The sequence below is a fragment of the Epinephelus moara genome, chromosome 13, assembly GCF_006386435.1.
Source record: "Epinephelus moara isolate mb chromosome 13, YSFRI_EMoa_1.0, whole genome shotgun sequence".
In the NCBI taxonomy this organism is placed as follows: Eukaryota; Metazoa; Chordata; class Actinopteri; order Perciformes; family Serranidae; genus Epinephelus; species Epinephelus moara.
Genome location: NC_065518.1, coordinates 30,335,817 through 30,358,718, shown reverse-complemented (window position 1 = coordinate 30,358,718; position 22,902 = coordinate 30,335,817). Strand labels below are relative to the sequence as shown.

The 22,902-nt window shown below is 40.1% G+C and overlaps 1 protein-coding gene across 1 annotated transcript in view; it reads right to left on the bottom strand.

The window, feature by feature from the left end:
- dnah9 (dynein, axonemal, heavy chain 9) overlaps positions 1-22,902 on the bottom strand; it is a 211,491-nt gene that overhangs the window by 168,803 nt on the left and 19,786 nt on the right. The window contains exons 10-24 of the mRNA XM_050060727.1: positions 22,081-22,195; positions 21,811-21,879; positions 18,725-18,851; positions 18,076-18,222; positions 15,230-15,338; positions 11,177-11,418; positions 10,898-11,033; positions 8,335-8,531; positions 7,975-8,237; positions 7,629-7,790; positions 5,784-6,006; positions 5,376-5,542; positions 3,781-3,924; positions 3,477-3,636; positions 1,494-1,649 (exon numbers count right to left, since the gene is read on the bottom strand). Of these exons, the coding sequence (XP_049916684.1) occupies positions 1,494-1,649; positions 3,477-3,636; positions 3,781-3,924; positions 5,376-5,542; positions 5,784-6,006; positions 7,629-7,790; positions 7,975-8,237; positions 8,335-8,531; positions 10,898-11,033; positions 11,177-11,418; positions 15,230-15,338; positions 18,076-18,222; positions 18,725-18,851; positions 21,811-21,879; positions 22,081-22,195 (2,417 nt within the window). The remainder of the gene's footprint in view (positions 1-1,493; positions 1,650-3,476; positions 3,637-3,780; positions 3,925-5,375; positions 5,543-5,783; positions 6,007-7,628; positions 7,791-7,974; positions 8,238-8,334; positions 8,532-10,897; positions 11,034-11,176; positions 11,419-15,229; positions 15,339-18,075; positions 18,223-18,724; positions 18,852-21,810; positions 21,880-22,080; positions 22,196-22,902) is intronic.

Below are 22,902 nucleotides of genomic sequence, written 5' to 3'. Positions count from 1 at the left end.
CATCTCGGGCGGGAAATCCAAAGTGTTGGATCATTTTGAGAAAGTGAAGGATGAACGGTGATGTGTAAACTCTGCAGGCAAATATATTATAATCAAATAATCATTCGTCCACTACAAACATGACGTATCATTTGAAACATGTAAGTAGCTACATGCTCATTAGCCACTTAGCACAATCATTACTGCTTTGCCGACGGAGTAACTAACAGGCGGCTCGCTCAGTGTGTGACGTGCACTTGTAGATAAAATATAGGCCTATTTTAATTAAGGTTCCTTAGTACGGTTTTGTCTTTCTTTGTAATTCAGCACAGTGTTAAAGTTGACTGGGAAAATTCCTCGTCGGGGGCAGCCCTGGTAACAATACACACCTTTCATGATGTACATCTGCCAATGCGCATTTAACCCACACTGAACCATTCATATGAGTCAGCTAGAGAATTCAGTCTGCAGTGTAGTTCATACAGTACATCCCGCTCCCTTTTGGATGCACTAAAGAAAAGGTCTAAGGGGCTGTGCACATGCCACGTCTTTAACCGCCTGGAAAACACGAGGACGGGGGCTGGGTGCTACTTTTGTGGCTTTTTTGAGCCAGCTTTCAAAAGCGCAGCAGCAATTCGCATCTGAGGTTGCTAAGCAACCTTAACAAGCACCATATTATAGCCTATTTACCTGAAATCCTGAGTGCAGAGCTGACTGTCTCCCAGGTGCTGTTAATAAGTGTTTGGGCATACCATTCATGGGACAGATGAAAAGCTCTGAGTAGCCCTAAATCATCAACTTTTCCATATTTATCACAGATTGATTTTTACAGAAGAAGGGAAAGATATCTGTTGGCTGTGATTGGTTGTTCCCCATCACATGACATGTGGTGCGCTCTGCTGCGTTAAAAAAGTTGAACGCGGTTTATCTCAGAGTGCAGCCGTCGCACCCTGAAAAATAGGTGCTGGGAACGCGTGCACGCTGCAACAGCATTGCTCTGGTGTTTGAGCGCGCCTGGTGCATGTCTACATTGAAAACAATGAATTTAAGGGCACAAAAAATGCGGTATGTGTACGGCCCCTAAAAGTGCAGTTACTGAGTTTAGTGTTGGAGTTGTTGGAGTTTGCGTTGTTCTAAATTTTGACATTTTTACTGCAGATGTACAGTATACTGGTTCAAAATATTGGTCATCAGTCTCCTTGATCACTAATAATCTGAAAAAAACAAAACAAAACATATTGGTCGACCCCTAGTACAAACAGTACACAATCCTCGTCTAATCTGTCCTCTGCAGAGAAAACAAGCTCAGTAACGACTCAGACAGAGCTGGAGCAGAAATTATGAAAATAATTGGAGAAAACTGCCCTGTGTGTATCCAAGGCCTTAAATGATCAGCACATTGTTAACACCGCTGCTCGTTTTAGACAAAAAAAAACAGAAATTGTAGCAAGTATACAGCTCATTAGTATAGAACTATATCCACAGTATGTCCATCTTTAGAATTAACTGGAAACCTGGTCCATGGTGAAGCGGACTCCAGTAGCAGCCATCAGCTGATGCCAGTGTCGGGCTCGTATGGCCGGGTTCTGGAGCTCTGCCACAGCCCGGAGGGAGATGAGGAGGTTCTTTACCCTACTGTCCAAACCTGTGAAGGCCTCCCACGCTCGAACCTAATCAAACACAAAGGCCAGGAATCACTACAAGGGCTTTTGACAGAGACTAGGGAGCTTGAAGCTGCATTTCAGGATTTATTTATTCTGTTGAAGTTGACATTAATGCATTTACACACATTTGGTAATTTCCTGTCTTGCTTAAGGGACTATGACTCCCAGCTGCAGTGGAGAGTAAAGACGATGGAAAATCATGGCTCTCCTTTCCCTCTTTGCTTTTGAGCAAGGCACTTGACTCCCAACTGAATGTCAGCTAAGCCCTGACCTGCTTGTTTACTGTTGCTACACCTGACAAGCTTTATTCTTGCGCGGCACAAATGCCAATTACAATGATAATGGATAGATTTACTACTCAAATATTAATAATCATTTTGAATCAAGGGGTCCTTGATTTCAGACAGATATTTACAAAGCTTCCAATTTCTAGCTAGTAGGCTTGGGCAGTATCTATTTTTTCATACCTACATACCTTCCTGAAATTTTACCAGGGTGTACGATATATGACTGTATTGTGCGGCCCTGGTTTAACCATTAATTCATAGAGTTAGATGTAAAAAATATTCTGTTATTCCATGAGCTCACTCTCTCTATGCTATTGCAGCTGTTACGTTCGATAACGTTATTTCTACCCCCCAAAAACTGCTGTTCAAGTGTCTGTCAGCTCAGCTCCCCATCCCACCAGTAGAGACTGGAGACTAATCTCTGGTGGCGCATGATGTGTCCTACATGCAATGAGTTTAATAGAGAAAGGGGCATCTGTATTTTTGACATTTTACATGTGATACTGCCCAAGCCTAATAGCCAGCAAACATCAACACTGATGGCTAAAGTAACAACTGTTGCTGACAGAGTATCAGTTGTAGCTATCTAACTATTTAAGCTAATGTTAGCACCAGCTGTCTCCAGCTGAAAGAATAATGCTTTCAGCTCTTGTTTGAAAATCTTTAAAGGGGTCTTAAATGTGCACTTGATGGCCTCATACATGACGCCATGCTAAAAGACCAATGCCAAGTCCACACTGGACAAGGAAGCGCCTCAATGTGTCAGCTGTCGTGTGTGCAGTCGCCTGGCACTGGTCAGCAAGTGATTCTGCTCCTCTGCTCTTTTTTAATTACATGTAGGGCTCTCTCTCTGTCTGCGTGTGTGTGCGTGTCTGCTCATCTCTTTTGCTCTCTTTTTGACACTGACAAATATGTGGAATAAGTAAGCATGGGATGCATATTTTATCATTTATCATAATCAGATCTGTGTCAGTGCAAGTTTTCTCTGGGTTCTCCAGCTTCTTCCCACTGTCCAAAAACATGCAGGTCAGGTTAACCAATGATAATCAGATCATGTATATCATATATAACAACCCATGTACTGTTAATAAGAGATTATTAGTGTGTTTTCTTGCCAAACCACTCGCTGTGTGCAGAAAAAAATAAATATAAAGTAGGTCCCCAATCACTTTTTCTCCACTTTTTGGATTCTTCCTTCTCTCTGAAGGCATGCCAGAAAAACAAGGTTTTCTTTATGAATTTAATGTAACGGAGGGTGAGCAATTGATATACAAATGGTTATTTGGGGGTGAAGTATTTCTTTAACTCTGTGTCGCTTAAGATAGCCCGCTGCACAGCGCTTAAATGTGCAGGAATCTAAAGCTTGGCAGGCCTGCCATGCCTTTTAACCAATGCTAAGGCTATGATCTTCAGGGGAGTTTTGGGCCAACTGCAGTTGGAAGTTACTTATTCATCTCAGTTTGTCAGTATTTATTTTTGCTACCTACCTTTTTAAGCTACCTTAAATATCCTTATCTATCCTACCTTCCCTGCTCTCTTCGCTCACCTCTTTATCCAGACCCCTTATATCTTTAGAGAAGCGTTTGCACTCTAGCTCCATGTCCTCAACATGGATCTCTCTCCAGGGAGTCATCCTCCATGCGGCCATGCTGGATTCCACCACGGTGATCATGTCCCAAAGTTCCTTCAGCAGGCCCACTTCACGCCTTGGGGATGAAGGAGAGTGGACAGAGTGAATTCTCTTCAGGTACTGACGGTGAATGTAAAAGAGCATCTCTGCTACAACGGCTCATTAGTTTCAAATTTGGCATGGGCTTGTGGTATTTTCTTCTTCCAGCCTTGGGCTTTACCTGCATTGTCTGAGCTGTTTGTACTCAGAGACAGTGACCTCGAATAGGCTGGCAGAATCCACCAGAGAGGCCATCACTGCCTCCCGCTCCTGGATCTGCTGGTGGAATGCATCCAACATCTGGTAGGGGCTCTCGCTGTCAAACCTGGACGGATGCATGAGTGCACACAGGCACCCATCAAAACACACACACACATTTGCACATTCCCAGTATAAATCAAGCTGTGTTTAGGTAATGAAGGGCTGCACTTTGCCAAGCCTGTACTGGCTGCAGCATAGCCAGGCCAGAGACTCCAGCGTTAACTGCACACTGTGACAATTAACAATGGCTGCCATGGCATTAATGGGAAAATAATCACCAGGTTATTAAGAGACCAATTACACACATAACTAATCTGACAATTAGACATTATGACGAAGCATCTCTACCTATGAATTAATTATCATTATGTTAAGATTCAATTAGCCTTGTCGGATGTGACAGCCTCGAGATAACACTTTACTCTATTATCAGGTGAGAAGGCAGAGAGGTGACATTCTTATCTTTTCAAAGGTGCTTGCTGAACTTGAGTCGCCAAGAAAACTATACGCTAGCACTATACATGCCTTCACTGACTCTGGAACCCTCAAATCAAATGGTTACACTTTATCTTCACCCCCTACTATTGATCATTTACAATAAAATTTACAAATAAGCTACTAATAAATTGCTTTGAACACAATGTAGCTGTACGCAGGCATAAGATCACTGAAAGTATTCAATAATGTAATTCCTCCTATGAAGCATTCATAACTGGTGTAAAACAGGTAATGATGATTGACAATATGACTTTACAGTTGTAATGATATCAATATGTTAATATGAAGCATGAGGTGTTTCTTTATATGTATTTATCGATTCTTCTGTCCACTCCATGACAGCAAAAACAAACTGATGAAGGCTTTAAGTTGCAGCTGAACAAATGTGTCTGAATACGTAAACATTCTCAAAGAATGTATCTGCCAAACTGTCACTGACAACAGACTTATTTATTTATTTATTTATTCACTGCAATGTTAATTTTGCAGTATGTTATCTGCTTTTAGCCATTTAGGCATGATTCCTGTTTTCCCAGTTTTTTTATAGGCAACTAAGGGGGAACTACGCCCATTTCCAAAATTCATAAATTTTATGGGTTGCAATGGTATACCAGTTTCAAGATATACCAGCTTCAAAGTATACCGTCAATTTTGTATTAAAATTGAAGTTTATCGTACCATGTACATTTGCTTATCTACAATACTAAAAAAAAAAACAACTGGACAGAAAATCTCAACTTTCTTTCAGTTATTCTAAAAGGGAAGCTTTATTTACACATACTTCCATTAAAAAATGGTTTAACGTTTTAAATATAGTAATAAAATGTTTGTTTAACCAAAAATAACTTTTCCATTTTAATTATTCAAGAGTCGTTGTGACAGATAATAATAATAATAATGCTGTAATACTGTGATAACGTGAAACTGTGATATTTTCTGAGATGATTATCTTACTATGAAAATGCCATACCAGTGTTAACAACTCTCAGAGGCATAAAAAGACAATGTCAACTATACCTGAAGGGCCCAACGTTGCGAAAGTGCTCCCTAAAGGTGTGTTGCTCCACATCAAATGAAGCACACTTTCGACGCAGGCTGGCCACCTCGATGGCCTGCAGAGGCGCCACATGCTGTTTGACTAACACAGCCTGCTTTTTCACATTGTTCCACTGTTCTGGCAAGTCCTGCAGATAGACAGATAGATAAACAGATATGGAGAGAGGGAGATAAAGAAAAGAGAATAAAAGCAAGGAGGGCAGGAGTGATGGATGATGAATTGCCAGGAGGACGAGCACACAACGGTGATAGGTGATTGGAAGACACAAAGAAAAAGTAAGAGAAATGGCTCTGTCTCAGCTGAAAGCAACAGAAGAAAAAATATGTGCTGGTAAAAGTAGTGTGAAGTGACTGAACATCAGTCCTCACCTCCAACTGTTTGTAGACCACGTCAGGCAGCTCTTGTTCATAGACCTTTAGCAGAGCAATGGTTTGCTGCAGGGGCTCAAACATGGCATCTGTGCCATTTTGTCTTTCCTTAACAGCCAGAAGGTGACCCAGAACCCCCACCAGGCCACCGTAGTCACCCTCCTCCACATGCTGGCTCAGGCCAGCCTCTGCAACACTGATAAACTTATCCAGATCTGACAAACTGAGGGAAGATGACCATGATCATTGAAGGGACACTCATTAAAGGGCATTTAATGTGTAAAATTGGCACAATTAATGCAATTATTTGACAGATATTGCTATTGTGATATGAGCTGTGATTTTAGTGGGGATGCTAATTTTAGCATTTCATTTTCACTAATAAATATAACAATGATGATGCTGTAGGAATGCCCCTGACCAGGAATTTTCCCAGTCGACCAATAGTCATCTTTAGGGCCATTAGTCGACTAGTCACCCGCGTATTTACAATATTTATTTAGTTATTAAATTATATATTTTGGGCGGGGCAACACAATGGTAAAGGTTAAAGGTCTGAGAAAGAATAGTATAAGTAACATTTTTAATACTGTGCTACATTACAGAGAAATAGAAAACCGTACTAATAAACAGTCATTAACATAGGCCTATATTTTATCACACACTGAGCGAGCCGCCTGTTAATGACGCTGTAGGCAAAGCAGTAATGATTGTGCTAAGTGGCTAATGGGCATGTAGCTACTTACATGTATCAGATGATACGTCATGTTTGTAGTAGACGAATGATAGGCAAATGTTTGCCTGCAGAGTTTACATATCACCTTGGGTTCATCCTTCACCTTCTCAAAATGATCCCACTCCTTGGATTTCCTGCCCGACATGTTGTTAAATAGCCTGTGTAATAACTGCAGGTACCAGCCCTCTAAATTAGGGGATGTATACATGCCGCGTCTTCAGCCGCCTGGAAACATGAGGTCAGGCTCTGGGCGCTACTCTTGCCTTTTTTTGTGGCCAGCTTTCAAGAGGACAGCTGCAGGTTGCATCTGAGGTTGCTAAGCAACCTTAACAAGCATCATATAGTCCATTTACCTGAAATCCTGAGTGCAGAGCTGATCTTCCTCAAGGCACTGTTTATAAGTGGGTAGGCCTGTTGTCCAGGGGACAGATATAAAGCTCTGAGTGGCCCTGCACTAAAATGATCACCTTTTCTGCATTTATCACAGACTGAATATTTACGGAAGCACTTCCTGTGTCTGTCCTTTCAAATTAAATTCCCACATGGTCTAGTCATATAGGTTTTGATTTATTTTGACAAGCCACAGCTCCTAATAGAATTTTACATCTGTTGTTGTTGGTTTTTTTTCCTGCAACTAAGCGACCAATGAAATCTTGCCGACTAATGACTTTCCGATTGACTAACTTTTGGTCGACTATTAAGGAGCAGCCCAATGACGCTGTGATTTTTAATGGGGTCTCTACTTAACGAGCATGTTCCTTTATGTCTGGAATATGATTTATAGGCCAGGGCATCTCTGTAGAACCACAATGCCTCATTAATTGTAGTATGCTGTGACACATTTTACCTTTATCAAAAAATTGCCACTCCTGCGATTTGGGTTTTGCACTTGGCCATACTGCAATTCTGATAGTATTTCGATTAATTTGCAGCCCTAATTATGATCAGTTATGCATCACGGCAAATATTCAACTTGTGAAACCAGATTTATAATGTCGTCTGTGACAGCAATGTTCATCTAAAGTTTGTTAACATTGGCAGCATTTAGTTACCGGTCATACCAGACCAAATAAGGCTGAAGCAACGAAACCCCTAATTGAGTACTTCACCTGTTGGTAACATGGTCGATGAGGTGCTGTTTGAACATAAAGCTCCACTTCTTGATGACGTTGAGCAAGGCACTCTTCATGCTACGGCCATCCACCCTCATCCAGCCGTGAAACACATGCACCGGCTCCAGACCCTGCACCTCTTCATAAATCTTCTCATACCTACAGTATGACAAACAAACAGATTTCAGTCAGGTAAGTGGGAGCTCAGCCTAACCTTAATGCTTTTTTAAACTTTTCTTTAACCTACACTTAGGCCCTCCCTGTCTATACATATGAAAATGACCAAAAAATGACCACAGATACACAAACAGAAGCTCACACACTCTACTTGACCAATACCCACCCGTCCACCTGTTCTCTAAATTTATCCAGTGTGGGTGGGCTCCCTGAAACGCCATCATCAGCATCAACCTCCGTCTCCTGGCTGGTGAGAATGTGGCCGTACTGAAGGAACTGACGCATGAACTCCTTCCTGTCATCCACATACAGGTAACTATAACGTTCCAGAGAGTTGCGAAACTCGCAGCATGTTGCCATGATGCCCTGCACGCGTTCCATGAGGAGATGACGCATGTCAGCCAGATCAGCCATGTCCTCCATGTCAGCCTGAGGGGAAATTTTGATAGTTTTGATAATGACAGTGATCTGCAAATGAAAGTAATTAGAAGTTATGGATGTTGAGGCTGCATCAAAGCATCAGTACCTGGTAGTGTGGGAAGGGGCTATGTTGGGCCAGACGTGGCACCAGTGAGGAGGTTCTCAACACATCACTGATGAGGCTCTCCACCAGCTCAAAGAAGCTGTCTCCTGCCCCAAACTCCAGAGATGGAGTGAACACCATGTCAGGGACCTTCAGATCCAGCTGAGCCTCAAACAGAGGGGCCACCACAGCTCTCTGGTCTGGACCCAAAGGAAGCAAACAGTAGAAACTTCAGTGGAAACACTAGTAGTGTAAAACATAATTTGATGTTTGATTTGTCATAATAATTGAAAATGTCTGTGTTTAGGCGTTTACACACCAGGGGCGGGACGAATATATGACACAAAAATGCAAAGTACTTGCATGCCAATACTCTGCATCAAAACTATTCATAAACAGCAGTGGTATAGATTTGCAACAACACTTAGTCAATATAATGTTTTGATGTAAATAAATTTGCCAGCAGAGATGCAAATTTACAACGACTTCAGGGATCCTGTTGACCCAGAGTAGCTTCTGGCAGTCTGTCTGAGGTCATTTTTCTTTATAGCCTGAGCTACTAGAAGCTGTTTTTTTGAGTTTCCTTTTAGCAAAATCTTCTGGGTGAATTTGAGTTCCCTCTGTTAAACAGTTACGCAGTTTATATGTCTAAGGCTTCTATTGTGAAAGGTAAGAATGGAAGGAGTGGATCTAGTGTGCGCTACCTTTGTCAAGGTTGGAAGGTGTAATAAAGATTGGCGTCTTGATTCAGACTATGGAGCCTGCATGTTGTTGTTTAATAATCCTCATAAGTATAGGTGCAATGTGATTGGTAAATGCCTTATACATGGTGCCAAAGCTCAGAAAAAATTAGCTTGTTTCAAAATAAAAATTATGTTTCTTTTGTTGCTGCTTAACATTTGTATTTTGTGTAAAGATACTCATGACAAAAACAACAGTTTAAAAAATTTACCAAATTAATCGCACAAAAAAAAATCCCCCAATGTGTAACAGCCTTTACTCTGAAAAGATAAAATTTAACTTATTTTTCAGTGGATTCAAAAATTTCACCAAATATGTTCTCCAGACTGAAAACCAGTCATATGCTGAGGAAGACTGCAATATGACCAAAAGCTCAAGAACAAGGGAATAAGTAGACCTTTATTTCAAAGTGTTTTGGGTGAAGGTTATATTGATCATTTAGTTGAGTCTTTATAAGAACATAAATCATTTCTCTGTTGGTTATCTTTATTTCAGGGATCTGTGCTTGACACTAAAACAACTGTTACACTGAGTTTTGGGTCCTTGCTAATAATCTACCAGTGCATTTCTTAAATGGGGGTATGCTTACCCCCTAGGGCTACTTTGGAGTATAGATCTTTTTCACGGCAGCCATTTTGACTTGTTATAGTAGGAAAAGAACAGGTGTATTTATTTACATTAATGATGGCTGCATTCCACTTAGAGAAGGTCCTGGCATTGTACATGCTGGACCACTAGAACAGCTTACTGAGACACTTAATGGAACTAAGCCATTGTTAGTGTTATCAGTTCCACCTGTGCATGTCCTACTATGGCAAGTCAAAATGTCTGCTGTGAAAAAGGCTTATTGCTGGGAGGATGTGACATCTTAAAAAAATGTTAATTTGAAAATATCAGCCATGCATAATTTCTAAAATATTAAAATTGTAAGTACAACATACAATGCATCAAAAAGATGCAGTTCAATGCAACTACAATGCTGTCTTAGTGTTAATGGATAATGACAAAAATTGTTCAATTAAACGTTGTTGTTCAGTAAATCAGACACTGATGACACTTTTTTCCAATCAAAAATGTTTTGTGATGGTCAGGGTGTACTTGGCTGAAAAAATTTTTCAAAGCTGGTGCATTATTAAAAAATGTGAGGCACTGATCTAGCAGAGATAATATAATACTGCAGCAGCCAGCACATGGAGTGAAGTGATTCTCCATCGGGTCAACATCATTATACAGAGGACAGCCCTGTGTTTTTCAAGCAAAACAAAACTCCATAAAAAGAAAAGTGGTGACGGTTATTTCCTCAGTCTCGAGAGAGTGGTGGTACTGTTATCATTGTCTGTTCACTCAGTTCAGAACTTTCCTTATCAGAAATGACTTTTTGAACCGGTATGAGGAGAGGAAGAAGAAGTGGATGAAGTAGAAGTAAAAGAACACTAAGAAAGAGAAGAAGAACTGGACACAGTAGCAGTCTGGCAACAATCCGCCAAATCTTGAACCACATCCCAGTCCATCTAAACCAGCTGACAAAACTAATGCCAGCAACCAAGTCCAGATCTATTTTATGTCCACAGCCAATACAGGCGGACACCCAATTGACATCAAAACCCCTGAGGATGCCTTGCTAGGAAGCTGTCCAAGTGCTGGCTGACAATGATGTTTTTGGTTCACTGTGGAATCGTGTTTGGATATTACATTTTTGGTTGGCAGCAAGAGTCTGGCTTTGAGACAACAGTAGTAACATCACTAACATCACTACAACATACTACAAACATTGAGTGTTTATTTTTGCAATTTTTCTATTGTCGGTAGTTCATGAATTTCCTACCAGTGTTATCCAAGAAGAACTTAAGAGAGCACTCGATGCTGTTGAAGAATCCATCTATGATCATGTCGTCGATGTAGTCAACGTAGGCCTTCCACTCCTCAGAGGTCTGCTCAGCTCTGAACAGCTGCAGATTGCTCTATGACATGACAAAGCCAGAGACTTACACCAAATAATCATCTCCACCACATTTGACAATTCCAAAGCCAATCCCCTGACTTCGTAATAAGCTCGTAGAATGACGAAATGTCACATGACCACGAGGAAACCTTTTTTAATCACCTTTAGCAGGAAGTGGATCTTTTCTCCAGAAGACCGTATCAGACTGTAAAACTTGTCCAGCCTCTCGGCCCTGTCCTCCAGACTGAGCAGTGCATCTTTTTTACCCTCCTTCCTGTCAAACATGGGGCTGGCCCAGGACCTCACGCAGCTCTGGATCTCCTCCACATTGTCCTTGGTCCTCTGGAGTCGGCTCTCCAGGTCACAGACAGAGTCTCGCACTTCCTGAATATACTGCCAAATATCTAGAGGGTAATGGATGATAGAGATGGTGGTTGAGAGGGCAAAGGAACTGAAAAGTTAGGGTATGTGACTAAAACACTGGACTACTGAAGGAATTTAGATACAGTATGTTTGAAAAGTGGCTAGCTCTGCATTTAAAAAAACTAACCTGTCACAGGTTTTTCCTTCCTGGAATATTTGCTCTGTTGTGGCAGGTGGACTTGGACAGGATTTAAAACCTTCACATACTGAACCAATACAAATTCAAATTAAACTGAACAAATACTAAATTACCATTTTTTAAATTGCTCATTGTAGCTCTTACCTTAAAATTAAACTTCTGGCAAAAGCTTATTTATTATGACTCAAAGTGTACAGCCACCACTAGTTGCTTGTGATGGCCCTTTTTCAGCAAACTAAGACCTTTGGCATATCATATTTATCACATTCACCATCTTAGTTTAGCATGTTAGCATGCTAACATTTGCTAATTAGGTCAAGACACAAGTACAGTTTATGTCGATGGGGATTAGTTTTGTCATAAAATAAAGCAATGATTGGTTCTGACTGGTTGGTCAATATGCTCCACTAAATTCTCATTGTACAGATAATCATTGATGTTACTTTTACAAGGCTGTGTGTTCACCAAAACATTTTTTCCCAGCTAAAAATGCCAAGTGCTCTTGTGGAAACACCCAACTGTGAGCGCCAGACCATTTAAGAGGTGTAGAGGGTTTTTTTCAGCTAAGATGTTTTTGTTGCATCTGGTTGCCATAATATGTAATATCCGCAGAAGTAAAAATGTTGGCCCAAGGTAGAGAACTTGATCTGGCTGAGGGAAAGGCTGAAGCATGTAGGGAGAGAAAGCAGACCTGCCGGTCTTTGTGGGCCCAATATTCATGTCTCCTCCATGATACTTTCCTCTGTTGTTGTTGGCACAGCTAAGCGAAGTCTACCTAGAGGACTCCCTGCCAGAAAAGTATTTCTTAGTTAAGGTTAAGAAAAAAAATCTGGTTTGGCTTAAATGAATAGAATTCAGAAAGGGCCTCCTGGCATAAAGCCTTCTAGACAAAGTGTGCTTAACAAGCACACGGGAGAAGGACATGATGTGATGGTTGGTCTTTGTGGTTTTTGTCCTACCCCTCCTCCACAATGATTGAACTGCTGGGTAAAAAGTGACAGTGATGAGCACAGTTTTTACCCAAAGTGGACCATTTTCAGCTCTCAGCAACCAGAATGGCAAACATGCAGCAGAATATACATTCAGCACATCATCACCCTGCCGGAGTTTTTTAGCGTAGTGTAAATATGCAGCACTCCCGATCTCAGGAATAAAAAGACTTTGGTGGACACCGATGTAGTTAATCTAGAGATAACTATATCTATCGACCAATCGACTGGCTGAAGAGTAGGTGGAATTTCAGTCAACCAAGATTTTCTTTGGTTGACTACAACCCCAGTATTGTTGAAGTGGTGATTATGCTCTGACAATGTCCCTAGATGGAAAGTCAGAGGATCACTAAGTCATTGTAGTTTATTCTGAGGGGATCATAGACACCTCCACCAAAATTCATGGCAGTCATCATCTGGGCACCATGAATGTGACCAAATTTTGTGGCAATGCATCCGATATTTGCAACAATGTTTCAGCCTTGACCTAAGTGATGGATGGCCAGACAGACTCACATTTCCTAATGAGGAATCACACCACTAGTGTGGCTAAAAAAAAATAGATTATCCAGTCGATTGGTTCGGGCCATTCTTCGGGCTGATATTTCAACTGATATTACTTCACCACCAATATATCAGTACTGCCAATGTTAGTGTTATTAGCTATTGTCTGCCAATGAGTAACAAGAAACTGCACTACAGAAATGTCAACGGTATGTTTGAGGTGATTCAGAAACATGTCAGTATGACATTATTTGTGTAAGGAGTACTGACACAAAGTTAATATGGGGCCACAGTGAGCAGTTTCCAATTATATGACAGCAAGCAGCATACAATCCCAACATCAGGTGTTTAGTGCAGTGTGAGCAGTGAGCCTATCTTACAATAAAACGTAGCATTGAGCATCAGTGTGACAGGCTTTAAAAGGAAAATTGGTGTCTGAAATTACTAAAAGAGGGGAAAAGTAATGTATCTGATGCAATGGTAATATACATGTGAATCTGTTATAAGCTCTAAAATGGAAGGAATGATGCATTTCCCTATGAAAGTACATTTTCCACTAAATAATCCAGTGTTTGTCAGGGCTAGAAAATATAGAGAAAACAGCTGACCTATGCACTTTCAACAAATAAATCTGAAGCAGACAAAGATCCTCACACGCTTTCTAAAAATGTACAGAATGCACACACACACACACACACAGATACAAACAGCACAACATAGAGCAGATAACTGTGAAACCGCTGTATGCTCCGCAGAGGGACTGTGAGTTTGCCCCTGCAGACAGACAAGTGCATCATAAACACTCTTCTCATTTCTGCTATGTTCTTCTGGGAATCCCGAGTCGAAGAAACTAACAACATGCCTGCCAGCAGTGCGTCAGTCAAAGCTTATCAATGATTGAACAGCTCTCCTACTCTTATTTTATATGTTTTTCCAAATGCAAAGCCTCTCTGTTCATGTTACATCTCAGATCAGCAAATGAAAAATGAATAAGGGAGGAATATTTCTATAATCACCTATACATTTTCATATAAATAAATATCAGCTCGACCACTGTATACTGGTATTTTTTACATCACAAACTCTCCTATAACATAACAAAACACACATACAGCATATATTCAGATAGCTCTTGCATTTGCTGTTTTCAACACACACAATTCCTCTTCTCTCCTAAAGAAATATCTCTGCACATAAGCAGATATTTTAAAACATGTTGCTTTTAAACATGTAGAGCTATATGCTAGAACTATTTCTTGATCAACAGTGTATCCATGCACCCAAATTCTCTGTGTAGGCTTTCTGTAGCACATGTTGATAACGGCCATATACACACAATAATACCACACCTTACAACTGCATAGTAATGACAAGACTAGGGTGGCTGTGGCTCAGGAGGTAGAGCAGGTTGTCTGTTATTCACTGAAAGCTATGTTTTGTTTTCTCTACTAGTGGGCCTCCGTAGATGATGCTCGAGTTATGAGCATGCACACATTGTTTGTTGCAATATGCTCTGAAACGCCAGGCAACAAACAAAAGTATTCTGTGGATTAACAAGAAATCAATGAATGTTACCATAAGAACATTAATGGAAAAGTAGGCTGCCTGGCATTTAAGGCCATTTGACTATCCCTGTGGTTTCTCAATGAAAAGCTGTACAGATGTCTGTCCAGGTGAACCTACTAAGCCAGTGTTTCCTCGAAGACATCTCAGGTGAACTGAGAAGCACAGCAGGCACCTAGCAATAAAAATTCAGAGGTGCATGACCAAGCTCTGTGACAACTTTTGGAGCCTTCATGCTGAGTGCAAAAGGGATTATTACATCATTTTCTGGTGCGCAAAGCTTGCACCAGGGACACTAAGCATAAACCACTTTGGAATTGCTTCTGATCAGGTGGTCAGGAGCAGCACCTTGTATGATGTGTGAGGTTGTGTTAATGTATTATTACTGAGATTTAGAGGTTCTGGCAACAGTATTTGGACATGGCCAGGCCAGCTCTTTCCAGTCTTTATGCAAAGCTAGGCTAGGGGTCCCTCTTAAACGCACAGACATAAAGATTGATATCCATTTTCTCATCTTACACAAGAAAGCAAAGCAACACTTGTACTGTTTATTTTGAATAATTCAGAGTATCCCATAATCAACAGTTATGTCCTAACCTTGGCTGTTCCAGTTGAGACTCTCCTCTGCCTTTTTGAGCTGAGCGTCGATGTCCCTGAGCTGGCCCTGGACCAGAGGATGCTCCACATCGAGCACAGAGTGCATCACCTGCAGCCAGACAGTGGGAGAGAGAAACACGAGAAGGAGAGAGATGTGATGTGATCTTCAGCCTCCATTAAGTGTGTACAGAAATATCATTTCAATATAACTTCTGTGTGGCCTTTCAAGCCCAGAGCATTAAGACAGGATGTCGTCCTCATTAAAGTCATTGTTTCTGAATCATTCCATGTTGCCATGACTTAATTGAACTTGAACTTTTAGCTTCCTGAAGCAATGAAGTGCTGTATTTTTTTTCTAAATGTAATCATCTCAGTGAGGTAGGTGCAATATGTGTGGATGGGCTTTGTGGGAGCTGTCTTCTGTGAGGCTGAGTTAATTACATTAGTGATTGCTCTTGTTTTATGCTACGTTATTTAAAGCTCTCATTAAGACCAACAATACAATTATGTGTTTGATAGTGTCTGTGGCAAATAGAGGCATATTTTATGTACTATTTCTTTTATTCAAGTCATTAAGTGAAAACACGCACACAATAAATATTCACCTTAGCAGAATTTTAGAAGAATTCTAACATTTCTGTTTGTTAGCATGCACAGCAGTCAATGTAGTTTAGTTGAGTAGAATGCATGTGATCCATGCCATAATTCTGACATTTCTGAAATCATATCACACAGCAGAAAAGAAAATCTACAGCCATGATAGCAGCCCTTAAATGTTCTAATGCTCTTAAAAGGAATACTAAACCCACAAAATTATTATTTGTATATCAATCACCCACCCTGCATTGCCTCCATGGTAAACAAAGAATCCAAAAACCGAGAAAATTCTTAATAAATTTAAGTCACAGGGTTTGCATTTAACAATAGCAAAGCTATATCAAGACAGCTGTTTAGAAACTCTCACACAACCCGTGCAGTATATCCAGGTCTCATTTATCTATTCGTTTATCCATTCATTCATGGGCAAAGCAGGTGCATTTGAACTCTGCTCAGTGGAACGCACAACACTCATCAATAACTTTCTCAGATTTTGGATTCCTCGTTCACTGTGGAGGCATGTGAGGAAAACAAAGTTTCCTCCACAATTTCAAACCAATCATTGGGATGAGTAATTTATATGTAAATGATTATTCTGTGGGTGAAATATTCCTTTAAGCACCAACACAGACAACTTTGCTAATCTTAGAATTTTACCACAAGTGGAGCAAACTATGCAAAGTTTGTCTTTAGTGCGAAAGCTTAGTGCAGTAAACCAGCTGTTATAATTTCAGATCACTTGTATACAAACGCAAATGTAAACTGTTGATTTTCAGATATCAAAGAAAAAACTTGTAAATATGACTAGAGAGTGGAGCTAAAGGCAAATGGGACACACCAGTAGGATAAATCCATGAGCATACAAAGGAAATCTTTTATAATATCTTGTCAAGAACTAAAATGTAGGATAGATAAAAGTGTGACTGCACCGAAAGAGACATCAGTCTATCCGTAAAACAATTAGTATTCATCCTCTGGGGACAACAAATGTCCTTACAAACTAACTTGGCAGTCCATTCAATGTATGTTGTACTGACTAATGGACAACTAAAGGACCACTGATGCTAGTGTAGATTAAAAAAAATCATACTGACTAAATTTCAAGTAGCTTTGCTGGCCTGTTTACTTACAGTAAAAGGACAGAAGTGCAAAAGAAACGCAAAACTCAAGTCTACCTGCTACTGTACTAAAATTCTCTACAGCAATGGGAGAAACACAGTAAAGCTCGTTTGTCATCCCAATGTGTTTCATTATTTTTCATCTCTGTTTGGTTGTTTTACAGTTTTATTTTAACACAGAATGTTCCCTCGAATTGCATGGGTGGGTCTGTTGCACTGCAAAAGACTGAAAGACACAATGTCTGACTATAGAAATATCAGATAATGTTTAGGCCACAGCTCAATAATGTGGCTGTAAAAAGGGAATTAACTTTATTATCAAAAGTTGCTTCTTACTAAAATGGAGTCTGTTAATTTAACAGTAATGTGTTTGTCGATGTTTGTCAGACTGCTGGAGAAGAAAGTCTCCAATTTTGTTACAGCTCAGTTCCTTCATTATATTATAAAACATTAAAGATGTTTGTTAGAATGTAGGCGCAAGACAGTCACAAGCAGCAGATGTCAAACTACACAATACGATACAGTCCCACTTCCAAATGTAGACAGGAAGTTAAAAGACAAAACAACGGAATTAGTTTGCTAGCATTAGTGGTAGCCATAGACTGTATTAAAATATTGGACGTAGTTATCATGATGTCGACCACTGGTTTGAAGCCTCGAGTTTAGCATTTAGACCTTCACCATGTTATTTTTTTGGAGCCAGAACTGACCATATTTGGATGAGAGGGTGGAGCTGTTGAGAGTGAGGGTTGGATCTGACTAAGAGCACCAGGACAGTTGTCATGAATGGGGAAATTACCCAAATAATTTTCAGTACCATGCTGTAAACATGTTTATTTACAATAAAGTCAGAAGGTTCTATGGGTACTGACTTGCTCTTGGAGCCAGCCCCAAGTGGCCATTAGTGAAACTGCAGTCTTTGGCACTTCCATGTTGGCATTTTTCAGGCCTGGAGGCTGCCATTTGGTGCTAGCTCAAATACTAATATGAGTTAACTGAACTCTACCTTGGACGTCACAGTGATACCGTACCACTTTCAAATTCATTGCTGTGACCTCAGACAGCTAGTGAGCGTGTGTATCTGTCCTTTAATACAGTGTCTTCACTGCTTTAAGCCTAATCTCCGCTAACCTTGTTGTATCGGCCCACAGTGAGCTCCAGGTTGGCCACATACTGCCAAAGCTGCCCCCTGGTGGTGTAGATCTGCACCGCAGTTTCAGGGATGGCCTCGGTCTGTCTGGCCTCCAAGTACTTCACTTCTCTCAGCACAGACGCCAGCTAGGAAGACGTTGAAACAGAAATTAGACGTATGAATACACTGAAAACAAATGAGAGTTTTTTATCAGTACAGGCTGCTATTAGTGTCTGCCAATATTTAGCATCTTTACTTTTAAGACCAATTTCACACTAAAAACAATTTTACAGACGTGCATCCAACACTAGAGTTTCGGTGTTGGTGGTAGAAAACTTTCTACTAAAACTCAGATCAATGAATTGTAGGTTAGCAATGCTTTAGGGCAGCGTTATCCAACATTACGGTCTTTAAATGAAAAATTAAAATACTGGCCCAACTAATTAAAAAGATGAACTTTATCTGAAAGATTTATACTCAGCTGCAGGCAGGTGTACAACACTTACTAGAAGATATTTATTACAAGAGATCAGCTTGATATATCACCAAACTAATAAATCACTCAGATCCTGTCCACTGGTATTCAAAAGAATTACAAGCAGTCCCACATCTTGCAGCTTGTCTTGGATCAGTTTTTCTTTTTCAAACCTGCGGGTTGAAGTTGACTGAGATCAGCTGAGTGGTTGGGTCTCTGCTGATTAATGGCAAGCTGAGGTTGTACTGAGAACTCTCGCCCACGGTCTCTGTCCATGTCTCATACAGGCTGGCCGAGTATCTGGAATACCAAACATAAAGAACGCAATCTGTGATCACAATCAAACAAAAGTTATTATCACAGAAAAACAATTTGTACCTTTCCCATCAGGGTATAACATTGTTTCAGAGTCCCATTAAAAGGGCCGGCACTTTTATTTCACTAGACCACGGGCGTGAAAACAGCTCACATCATGGAAATTAACATAAGCGAGAGAAAAAAACAAGCAGCTAAGAGGCATATGATTGAGACATTTTCACAATCCTCAGAGGTTGTAAACAGAATGAGAGGCGTAATTCATTCGTCCACATCAGGCAGACAATAAGGCATAGGGAGAGGTAGCGGTGAAGGAGAGTTAGACTTAGGTGCGGGGGGGGGGGTAAAATGAGGATAAACGCTGATTCATCTGCGAAAGACTGGGAACAGAGAATATGTCAGGGCTCGGTACAGCTATATCAATCTGTAAATAGCCACGATTATGATGAGAACTTCAGTGTGCACTGTGTGCTCCTTATTAGATTTCTGCTGTGAGCTTCATTTCCTGATAGTGGCACCGCAGACGCAGAGGCAATCAAATGCCTTGGTCATGGCCATAAATCACGCTACATTTTGTCTGTGGGGGTAATGAGTGAGCATGCCCGTCCTGTTCCTGACTGGAATATGTATAATAATGGTGGCATTCATCGGAGGCAGCGGCGATGATTATTACAGCATAACAAGGGCTCTAATTTCTGATGGGAGTAAATTGAGGGCAAAGAACTGGTGTTGTTCATCATTCCATTACTCTGGGTGGGGGAACATGAAGTGAAGGATTGATATTAGGCGTGCAAAGCATAAAGAATGGCCGTTTGTCTGGGTGTGTGTCAGTGCATCTCATTCACAAAATACGTCTGGGTATAGTGGACACACAAACACACACACACACACACACACACACACTTTCATTACTATACTTGTAAGGACTCACAATGATTATATTGATTTTCTAACCTTTAACCTCCCACAATGCATACTCAATTTGAATAATTACTGTAACCTAACACTAATATCAATCTAGGCTAAATAAAGGCCTGCAACAAATGAGAATTGTCATTATCAATTAATCTGCCAACTAAACATACAGAGAAGTGCTGCTGTTTAATCTGCCCTCACTGATACAAATGGGGTAGACAAGATGAAAGAAAAACCCAGTCAGTATAACACAGGAGAATTTATTGCAGGTAAGCATGAAGACGATATATGATTTTATCACAGACTGCAATAAAAAACACTCACAGTAAGTTGATCGAGGTGAATTTCTATTATTGGGATAATTATGAATATCAAGTCCATCAGTGCCCAAAGCAACTGCTGGGAAACCAACGATAAAAGACTCTGCAAAAACAGGCTGCATACACACCAGCCTTAAAATAACACAAGATCTTAATCAAGCATTAGCATATTTCATATCAAAAGCTATTATGTCATTTAAAATAGTTGAAATGTAGAAAAATATAACGTTATAACAAAATGTAAGGTAAAGTGATTCCACTATTTTTAGTGCCATTTTAAGAGTTTTAAAAGAAAAATTTCACCATGGAAGCCTATAAGAACAACAAACTTTTCTTCACAGATTCAAATTAAAATGCAGTGAGTAACTGATATAAAAATTTTAAGGGTGAAGTATTCCTATTAGAATATTTTGATGATTGTATAGAGTATGGTGACATGACATTTTCATATCGTCCCATGCCTTAATGCAGGACTGTATTAATGCTAGCTCGCTGGACCTTATACCTAATTAGCTAACCATGCAACTTAATGTATTCATGCCATTTTATTTCAGTGTCCAAATTCTGAGTGCAAATGTATGCACTATATAGTGCAATCAAAAATTCTCACAATGAAATTCACATTCTATTGTTGCATAAATAACAGTCTATATAACAGTATATCAATACAATGATGCAAAATGACAATGATTCAAAGGATCCAAAACAGGGCTGGGCAATATATTATACAAATATTGTGATTTAAGATTAGATATCATCTTAGATTTTGGACATCTTAATATTGTAAGTGCTGTAAGGCTACACAGTAGGTGATGTAATTTTCCAAACCAGACTGTTCTAACTGTTCTATTATTTGCCTTTACCCACTCAGTCATTATATCCACGAGTGATGATTATCTATCAAAAATCTAATTTTGTAAATGTTTTGTGAGAGCACCAATAGTCAACCCTACAATATCATCCCAACATCAATATCGTGGTATTTGGTCCAAAATATTGTGATATTTGATTTTCTCAATATCGCACAGTCTACATCTAAAATCTCAATTTACTAGTTATGATTCTTACATTACCCCCAAAGTCAAACTTCAAAGTGGCTAAGGGAAAAATGGAGAAACACATTCATCCTATGGAATTTCTCATTTTTGTATGAGGACATTTCTTCAAAAGTATAGAAATGGAAAATCTCTCTGACTCTCATGAAACTCATCTTGATTCCATTGAAACAGCATTTCCCCCTCCAATGTGATGCTTTATCTTGCAGGTTTTGATGCTGGATGTAGTCTAAAAGGCCATTTCTCACTTGGCATCAGTGAGCAGCAACAGAGCATATGGGATTATGGGAGTCCTATGAAATAATCTACAGAGCAGCGCCACAGTAATGAGAACATAAATCATGCCTGGAGCTCCATGTCTACATGCTATTCCACAGGGGCTGCTTCATAAATGTTATACACTCAACTGACAAAATCACAATTGTTCAGTTTAAAAACAGCGCTGGTATAAAATTACAGGGGAAAAAATGTCAGAGACGGAGCTACTATCTGATTCATGTTGGCTTTTATGATATTTACAGTCCAATAAGAAGGCATTCTATTCTGTCACTGTCTATTCTATTTTATCTTTCTCTCTGCTCTTTTTATTCAGCAACACATACATCAAGCATGATGACATATAGTGTAACACACTGAGATAAGATCCACACACACCTGTCCAGCAGTTGCATCATCTCCTCATACTTCTGGATGACCCTGGCTCCCTCTGCGGACTCCAGGCACCTGCAGAGAAGATGGGATTTTACAACCCATGCAAAGGTTATATTCAACATCATTCCAGTGGCCAATATTCCAGCAAATCATTTTTTTTGTGTGGCCTTTATAACAACTCACATTAATTTACACTGAAACCGCTGGAAATGCATGGCCACACCAAAATGCATTTTTTTATCTGCTGTGTTTGAGACAAGAGGGGGGACTCACGGGTAGGAAAGGTGTCTGAATTTGGAGAAGGGGGTCTGGATGCGCTGCTGTAGCTCCTGAGCCCATCTCAGCCCACCAGCTACAGCTGGCATGTTCTTATTCACTGGAGTCCAACCTGAGCAGGTTAAGAATCATTACTCACTGTTAGACACATACTTACCACAAAGTCAGTGAAAGACTGAGAAAAAATGGTCAAGCTGAAGTTTGGTGGAGCTATGCTGAGAATTACGTTTATCAGAAAATGAATGAAGGATAATGGTAAATGATCCAGTCCTTGAGATAAAACACAAAGTTAAAGGACAGCACAGGATATCTCTATCGAGTCTAATTACCCACCCATAAAATCCTGACATGAGGTCTAATTACATACATAAGTGAAAACATCTGAGTGGGCAGAAAATAAGTGTTGAACACTCTTCATAAAAGGTGGACCTTCTGGAACTTCATCAAGAATGTTCAGTGTTGAGCACTCTTGACGAAGGTCCAAAAGGACCAAAACGTAACTAATAAATTGTGAAGCTGAGCAAGAGCAGTGTGCGGTATTTTCTGTTCAAAGACTCAAGTGATATTTTTCAATGCACCTGCATCTGCGAATATCTCTTTAAACAAGAAGGCTGAGGCTGAAATCTCAGGCCCTGTCTACATGTATACAGATATTTGTTTAAACTGATTTTTTCCTTTATGTGTTGGCCTATTATTATTGTAGGCGATTTTAACATTCATGTCGACGTTGATAATGACTCCCTGGCTACCGCGTTTATCTCATTATTAGACTCCACTGGCTTCAGTCAGGGTGTACATGAACCCACTCATTGTTTTAAC